The sequence below is a fragment of the Limulus polyphemus genome, unplaced genomic scaffold (assembly GCF_000517525.1).
Source record: "Limulus polyphemus unplaced genomic scaffold, Limulus_polyphemus-2.1.2 Scaffold10237, whole genome shotgun sequence".
NCBI lineage: Eukaryota > Metazoa > Arthropoda > Merostomata > Xiphosura > Limulidae > Limulus > Limulus polyphemus.
The window spans coordinates 4,207-13,697 of record NW_013675847.1 but is presented as its reverse complement, the minus strand read 5'-3'; the positions used below and the strand labels follow the sequence as shown (position 1 = coordinate 13,697).

General features: G+C 34.8%; 1 protein-coding gene across 1 annotated transcript in view; it reads left to right on the top strand.

Annotated features, from left to right (window-relative positions):
* The window catches only part of LOC106476306 (GRIP1-associated protein 1-like), a gene marked incomplete at both ends in the record, with an annotated part of 18,641 nt that overhangs the window by 4,986 nt on the left and 4,164 nt on the right, over positions 1–9,491 (top strand). Inside the window, 2 exons of the mRNA XM_022380213.1 lie at positions 2,402–2,449; positions 4,237–4,414. Coding sequence (XP_022235921.1) covers positions 2,402–2,449; positions 4,237–4,414 — 226 coding nt within the window. The remainder of the gene's footprint in view (positions 1–2,401; positions 2,450–4,236; positions 4,415–9,491) is intronic.

Sequence of the window (9,491 nt, the reverse complement as noted above, 5' to 3'; positions counted from 1 at the left end):
TTTAACAGAAACAATAGCTATGGTTGTTAACAATTTTAACAGAAACAATAGCTATGGTTGTTAACAATGTTAACAGAAACAATAGCTGTGGTTGGTAACAATGATAGCAGAAACAATAGCTGTAGTTGGTAACAATTTTAACAGAAACAATAGCTATGGTTGTTAACAATGTTAACAGAAACAATAGCTATGGTTGTTAACAATGTTAACAGAAACAATAGCTATGGTTGTTAACAATGTTAACAGAAACAATAGCTGTGGTTGGTAACAATGATAGCAGAAACAATAGCTATAGTTGGTAACAATGTTAACAGAAACAATAGCTGTAGTTGGTAAAAATGTTAACAGAAACAATAGCTATGGTTGTTAACAATGTTAACAGGAACAATAGCTATGGTTGTTAACAATGTTAACAGAAACAATAGCTGTGGTTGGTAACAATGATAACAGAAACAATAGCTGTGGTTGTTAACAATGATAGCAGAAACAATAGCTGTGGTTGTTAAAAATGATAGCAGAAACAATAGCTGTGGTTGTTAACAATGATAGCAGAAACAATAGCTGTAGTTGGTAACAATTTTAACAGAAACAATAGCTATGGTTGTTAACAATGTTAACAGAAACAATAGCTGTGGTTGTTAATAATGTTTGATTTGATTTAGTATTATAAACTGTTTGATAATTGAAATTACTGGGTTTGGTAATATATACTCTCCTGTGTTACTGTCCTAGATTCAGTAATGCAAAGTGTTTTATAGTACAAATTTCTGCTAGTCAGAATCGGGAATCTTCATTGTCGTTCTACTTGTATAAAATTTAATCTGACATCTTTCTACTTGTATGAAACTTAGACTGACATCTTTCTACTTGTATAAAATTTAATGTGACATCCTTCTACTTGTATAAAGGTTAGACTGACATCTTTCTACTTGTATGAAATTTAATCTGACATCCTTCTACTTGTATAAAGGTTAGACTGACATCTTTCTACTTGTATGAAACTTAGACTGACATCCTTCTACTTGTATAAAATTTAATCTGACATCTTTCTACGTGTATAAAATACAAGTTGACTGGCATCCTTTTACTTGTATTCTAAGTATGGTAGTTTTTAATACTAGAGATTGACAAGGATTTCAAATAATTTGTGCACCGAAAAATCACCCTATCGAATTCCTAAGCAAAAAAAAACTAACCATTCAAAGTATTGGTTACAATATATTATGCACATATATAAATACTAACAATACTCTAAAAAGGTCACTAACATTTCCAGTTTAACAATTAAAGAAATTTATAAACCAGCAACTTTTTTATCTATTACCTACCTACCTGATCACGTCAGTGGGACTAGCCCTAAGACGGCTCAGACTATTGCTACAAGATTTCTCCAGCTTACCTGATTGGGCTGTGGTTATTCGCTTTTGCTATTCCAATACAAGTATAATGTATACAGGTATAATATAAATGGCAAACATATCATGCAAGTACTTAAATATCTTTTCCACCCAATGGATGGCGCTACATATCGATGGATAGATATGTGACAGTTTCTAAAGGTAAAGTGTATACTTTGTACAGGTATAATATAAATGGCAAACATATCATGCACGTACTTAAATATCTTTTCCACCCAATGGATGGCACTACATATCAATCGATAGATATGTGACAGTTTCTAAAGGTAAAGTATATACTTTATACAGGTATAACATAAAAAAGTAAACAAACAAGAGTATTAAAATTCATAATTTTTAATACTCTTTTAAAACATAGACTTACATCTTGTTACTGTTATAATACTTAATCTGACATCCTTCTACTTGTATAAAATTAATCTGATGTTTTTGTACTTGTATAAAACTAATATCCTTTTACTGGGATTTTAAGGCTTAAAGTAATAAACATTCATCCATAAGTTATTATTTTAGTTACTTGGATAATAAAATATGTGATATTGTACCTCTGTATAGTTTATGGAGGTTTCTATGATATTTATGGAGATTTCTGTAATAGTTCATGGAGGTTTCTATAATATTTATGGAGATTTCTGTAATAGTTCATGGAGGTTTCCATAATGGCTCATGGGATTTCTGATATTAGTGTTTGAAGGTTTCTGAAATAATTTATAGAAGTTTATGTAATAGTTCATGGTGGTTTCCATGATAGTTTTATTGCATTGGATATATCGTACATGTTTATTTTCTGTTGAGTACTGTTTTTTTCTTAAACAAAAGACAGTTTTTCAAATTTTAGACTTGATGTTTAAAAAACCAAACTAATATACTCGTACTTGTAATTGGCATATAACGAAAATGTTCATAATAATGTGGTATTTTCAGTAATTTTAAAAATGTATTTTCGTGGAGATTAAGTAACATTCCCTTCCTTTTCTATACAGCTTTATACAGCTACAAGAAGAAAAAGAAATCCTTTACATTGAAAACAGGTATTTTTTAATAGGGTTAAACTTGGCGTAATATTTTATATATTGATCCCTCTTCTAGAACTCAACCCTCCTAGTTTTTACTAATTACTCATTACATTTATTGATCTGTAGAAATGAAAGTTATTTATTGGAAGTGTATAACTTATTAGAAAATGTTATATTGAATATTGTATAATGTTTAGTTGGTATGTTTTCTTTTGCATATTTTTGGACATTCCACTTGAATGTTTATATCAACAGTTAAAACATTTAAAGTATGCTTTACCATTATAAATAGTGTAAAAAATTAAGTTACAGTAAAATTAGAATCATAGGTTAACATCAAACTGAAAAGTAAAACATCAAATACAGTAATATCCCCTTTTGAATAATAGCAAATGTTTCAAATTGTTCAAATATTTTCGTAAAGGTTTGTTGCTTTAACCCTATGGCTACAGGTATCCTTTACTGCACGTGACACAAAGTTTTAGTGTCTTACATTCAAAATTTTTGAGAATTAGGGAAAATTGTCTACTTTTTTGCATGCTATTAGTCTATATTCTTTTATGCATTATTTAATTAAATAAAAATTATTTAGTGCATTACTATCATTAGTATAAAAAAAGTAGGGTTAAGTGTCATTGACAATCGACAAGAAGAAGATTGGGTAAGTACTTTATTTCTTGTTTTTCATGTTTATTCTTTATTTATTATTATAAAGTAATTAAAAATGTAAAAATAGGGATCTTTTTTTAGGTTAGTTAAAATCAAATTTGGTGAAATAAATAATAATATATAATAAAAGTGTTTCACAAGGCATGCACGCGAGCAGCTCGTGGGTAATGTAATTCGATAGCGTAACATGAGCTGTATATTCCCCAAGTGACTTACAACTTATAATGGTGTGAATAGTAGTCAGACATAGTTCAAAAGGCTATAAAACAATAAAATATAATTATAAATATATGTATACTGTTACAAGCTTAAAGCTACTTAGGATAAACGAATGTAGTTTCATATTACAATTTGAAGTCATTCTAGAAGGGAAAAAAAGATAATTTAGATTTGTCCTTTTTGGTGGTTACGAGGTCGGTCAAATGAACCGATCCTGTATAAAGATAGGGTAGAGAAAATAACAGATAAAATATAAGGTTTTACTGAGAAAAATCATTTGAAATGTATTTAGGAGGTTTTAAGGATTACAGAAAGGAAATTTGAAATTTTTGAGATGAATAAAAGTATTTCTAATCTTCGAATGAATATTACTTTGCACACATACTATTCAGAACATCAATATATTCCTGGACAAATCTATATTTTAGTTTATTAAAAATACTTCACTAAAAATTATGATTTTTTTGTATGTGAAAGACTTATAATATTAACTGAAAGACTGCCAAATTTTGTGAAGATATACACGCTATATTGAAAGTTAGAAGTATTAAATCTATAAAGACTTTAAACAAGTACAAAGTGGTCATGTGATTGGTCAAATTGATCGATCCCATCTTGAAAGAGTTAATCAATGAACCTAAAGATGATGAAGTACATGCATGGGAATCTCAGATAACAATGTACAAACATTTATGTTTTGTGCCTTGCTACTGGTGAATCTGAGATAAATATGTATACACGTACTTCTGTTTTTTGTCTTGGTACTGTGAATCTGAGATGAAATGTGTGCATGCTTCTGTGTGTTGTTTTTGGTTCTGTAAACCTGAGGTTAAACATCTGCACACTTTTGGTTTGTGTCTTGATACTGTGAATCCGAGATGGAATGTCTGGATATCTTTTCTCGCTACTGACAGGAAAGCATACGACTCACTTCAAGCAGTGAAAGACAAGGAGATTCAGCAGCTGCAGGATATGGTTCAGCGTCTCCAGTCACAATTAAACACATCCTTTCAAAACCTGGAGGATATTAGGACCAAAGCCAATAGCAGGGTACAGGAGCTAGAGCATCTGATAACCTGTTTACAAGATCAGGTAAGCCTAATTTGTTTGTACCATGTTATACCAACTGTTAATGCAAGATCAGGTAAGCCTAATTTACTTCTACTACATTGTACCATGTTATACCAACTGTTTACAAGATCAGATAACCTGAGTTTGTACTATGTTATACCTGGTGACTAAACAAGACTGGAGAACCTAAATTTGTTTGTATTGTGTTATACCTGCTGACTGAACAAGACTGGAGAACCTGAATTTGTTTGTATTGTGTTATACCTAGTGACTAAACAAGACTGGAGAACCTGAATTTGTTTGTATTGTGTTATACCAATAAACTGAACAAGACTGGAGAACCTGAATTTGTTTGTATTGTGTTATACCTTGTTTGTATTGTGTTATACATAGTGACTAAACAAGACTGGAGAACCTGAATTTGTTTGTATTGTGTTATACCTGCTGACTAAACAATACTGGAGAACCTGAATTTGTTTGTATTGTGTTATACCTGGTGACTAAACAATACTGGAGAACCTGAATTTGTTTGTATTGTGTTATACCTAGTGAATAAACAAGACTGGAGAACCTGAATTTGTTTGTATTGTGTTATACCTGCTGACTAAACAAGACTGGAGAACCTGAATTTGTTTGTATTGTGTTATACCTGGTGACTAAACAAGACTGGAGAACCTGAATTTGTTTGTACTATGTTATACCAATAGACTAAACAAGACTGAAGAACCTGAATTTGTTTGTATTGTGTTATACATGCTAACTAAACAAGACATACATGAATTGTTTTAAGATATTATGTGATTTGAGATGTTTTTTAATCACACTTTTGTTAGTGTTGCTTACTTGTTTTGTATTGTCTGTTTAGATTGCTTCTGTATTCCACTGGTTCTGTTTGCATTTAGAACTCTTTGATTGTGCTCATTTTCTACCATCTTTATTCTGTGCTATCTCTTTATGGAACTTCTAAAATAAAAGATTTAATGAAACAAAGATGAAAACATAGGTGAATAAATGTTTAAATAGGAATTTGTTTTAAATTTGGTCTCAATAAAAGGTAGCTGATACTAAGACCTCATTTAAACAAATACCTTAAGGATTAATCTGACAAGATTTCTGTTTACTGTAGTGGGTATTAAAATACATTTCACCAAACCAACAGATGGTTATGTTTGCAGCTTACATTAACTAGTTTATTTCATCCACAGCAGCAGTATCGTACATCCAGAGCTTGGTCACTATGCCATAAGATACAGTAACTTTAACTTACCATGTCCTCTGACCTAAATATACTCCTGCATGTTCCTAAAAGTTAATAGTTCTTTAATGTATTTTATTTGCTAAACAATGTAATCTTTTTTATTTTAAAATGATCCGAGTTATTTTAGGTTTAATATTTTTGAAAGTATGCTAAAGGTACTTTACAGCTAACTCTGTGAAAGCTTATCCATGTATTATTAATTAAAATGGTAGATTCATTGCTAGCTGCCATCTTTTCAGTAAAAGGGGTTTTATACCTGAAGAATTGTGTTGTTTCTTATGGCACATCCTAAAAATTTTCAGCTAAGCAGATTTTGGAGATTATATTTAATTCCAAAATGATAACTCACCTCCTCGCACAGATTAGCCATCTTTCTAATTTCACATGATTTTACATAAATTGTGCCACTGTATGATGGCATCATTATACAATGAATCCCTTCACCAATAGGAGGGCAACACTCCTCTATGCACACTAACTCCCTCTATGTATTGTGCTTTGAATCTTTATCCTTTTCCTTGGCACTGTACAGCATAGATGCATTCAAATTTCTCATCTGTGTTTAATATATTGAAATTTGCATCGTTAATGAAACTTTGATTTTCGTTTACTTTAGCTTTTGTTTTCAAATTTTTATGTTATTTCTGGAATGGTGGTGATTTATACTTAGTCCTCATTGTGAGACATTGTTCACATATAGGTCTTATTTCTGCCTTTCTTACCTGATAGTTCTTTGATGGATTCTCATTCTCAGTCTTTCTTAGTCATTGGGTGGCCCTGTTCATGGCCTTTCACATTTATCTGATACTAAGAGGTGATTCCTTCCCTTTCCTCTCTGTTCTGTTCCATGTCTTCATTCTCCTCAGTCCTCCTTGTCCAACTGTTTTACCTAATTGAGACTTTAATGAAGTTTTGCATGACCTCATGCATGCCCCACTTGAGCCATTAACTTTCTGGCTTTTGTACTGAATTTCTCTCCTTTCTTGTTTCGTCCTACTTCTCTACTACGATAACAGTTGTTCTGATGTCTTTCCATCAGAAGTCTCTTCCACCCTCTTCCTCCACACTTATATTTACCTCTCTCCATACTGATCTTCATCAGACTTTGATTGCATGGGAGGTACGACATACTTCTCCTCTGTCTCCCTTCCTTCTATCTTTTACCTGTTGAATCATTCACACCCAGCTTGACTACTGTATCCTGTTGGGCTGTTGGTACCCATCTTGACTCCTGTATCCTGTTGGGCTGTTCACACCCACCTCGCCTCCTGTATCCTGTTGGACCATTCGCACCCAGCTCAACTTCTGTATCCTGTTGGGCTATTCACACCCAGCTCGACACCTGTATCCTGTTGGGCTGTTCACACCCAGCTCGACACCTCTATCCTATTGGGCCCTTCAGTATGCCTTATTATGAACCTCTTTCTTTAGGGTTTCCTACCTTCATCTGTCCCTATCCTAGGAGTACATTTTTCCATTGACCTCTTTCCTTCTTCTCTTATGGGATGGGTCTGTCAATTCCTCCATGGATGTGTTCATCTTGGGATGTGGATGCTTGTAAAGTATTTCCCTTTTTCTTCACATTTGATTCATTACATTTTTCATTCTCTCGCGTTTCTTCTTCGATGGCCCTTGAATGAGCTCATCCAGGCAAGCATATAGACTCTCTCCACACATTCATCTCCTTCTCTATACCTTCTGGCTGTTTTGTCTCTTGATGGTTTTGGCTTCCACAGGTTGCCATTCTTCAGTCACCCCACCATCTCTGAGAAGAATACATACCATTTCTCTTCCAGGGACCTTCTTTCATTACATAGGATCCCACCAGGTGGCTTGTGTTGCATCCAATGGTATACTTTCCCCAAATCTGCATGGAGCCAAGATGATAGAAATGCTTATACTACCCTGGTTCTACATGTGAGAGAGGAAGTTCCATAAGATCACCCGAGTATACGCTTATACTACCCTGGTTCTACATGTGAGAGAGGAAGTTCCATAAGATCACCCGAGTATACGCTTATACTACCCTGGTTCTACATGTGAGAGAGGAAGTTCCATAAGATCACCTGAGGTATTATCGTAGAATATATATATCTATATTCACTATGTTGTCTGACCCAGACCATACCTATTCCTAGGACTATCATGGAAAAAGTCGGCACCTGTTAGGTGTTCTGCCGACTGTTCAGAACAGGGTTTCACAGTCATCCACTGTCTCTGGTAAAGGATATTTCAGGATTGAAAGACAATGGGGATCCAGGTACCTTTTCTGTGTCTGTCCTACCCCAATTCATCGAGCAGAGTACGAGAGATCCTTGGCATTACCAGTTCCTAACCACTGGGATGGTAGACCACACAATAAATGACTATACCCTCCTTCTGCAACCAGAGCCTGTCCAGTAGAGTTGAGGTGTCCACACAATAAATGACTATACCCTCCTTCTGCAACCAGAGCCTCTTCAGTGCAGTTGAGGTGTTCACAAACTGCGTATGGGACCAATGCTGCATAATACAGTGCCCTCCTCTTGTAGATAGTCTATCCCATAAAATCTGTTTAGTTGAGTATAGGTGAGCACTTACTATGCAAAATTAATAAATATTTATATGTCACAAGCTGCTCTCGTACAGCCACTGCCCGTTCAGTTGAGTCGAGATGACCACACGCACACGATATCGGTCCTTACTATATATTTGCCCTCCTGCTGCAGGCGGGGATGGGCAGAATTGGTACATGGCCATTCAAGTACTTGCACACAAATTATCAGATGGCCAATATGAGTAGTGTGGTTGGGGCTCATTCAGACTGTACCTTGTGTGCTCACCTCAACTCTACCATCAGAATTGATAGGTCAAAACCAGCTGAGGGAGGAGGGCACTTCACTGTATGTAGTATCGATACTTATACACCCTAACTTGACCAGTCTCTATGGGCTCAATGCCAGCTGCAGAAGAAGGGTATGTGAGGGATACATCATAGGTGTGTACGAGGTGTTCATCTCAACCCTACTGTCAACATCAAGACTCTATGGGACTTAAATCAGTGTCACAACCCTGGCTTCCTTGCCTCCTCCTTATACAGGTGAAGAGTATACCCTGGATGAGACGAGATGCAATCTCCCACAGGTGCATCCCTGTGGAGCACCTGCCATTTGGTGTCATACTACATGGGCTTCCTTCGGACACTTTCTGACAGGTGCTCATGTAGGTATGTCTTGTCCCAGTCCCTCTACTAGCTAATCTGTGTGAAGAGGTGAGTTTTCATCTCGAAAGTTAACATTTTACTTTCCTGAAAATGTATTTCTGATATATACTCATCTCCGCATACATTCCCACCAATCCTCCCCACTTCCAGTGCACGTTTACTTACTTGACTCCTTAAAGGATTAAGATTCATGAGTGCAAATGCATAGGGGGAGTTAGTGTGCATGAAGGTGTGTCACCACGCAGTGATACAATTCATGTGAAATTAGGTGGGAGTTGCCTCAAGGTTAGTAGCATGCAATCTCTTTGGCAGACATATGAGGAAGATAGATAATCTGTGTGTGTGTGGTGAGTATATATTGGAAATACAGGTAAGGAACATGCTAACTTTATGAATCTCCTTTCTTTGGAAACTCAGTTTCATTTTCAACATTTATGTATGCTGTTGAATAGTGATGTTTTGTGATAATGTGTATGCTGTTGAATAGTGATGTTTTATGATAATGTGTATGCTGTTGAACAGTGATGTTTTGTGATAATGTGTATGCTGTTGAACAGTGATGTTTTATGATAATGTGTATGCTGTTGAACAGTGATGTTTTATGATAATGTGTATGCTGTTGAACAGTGATGTTTTAT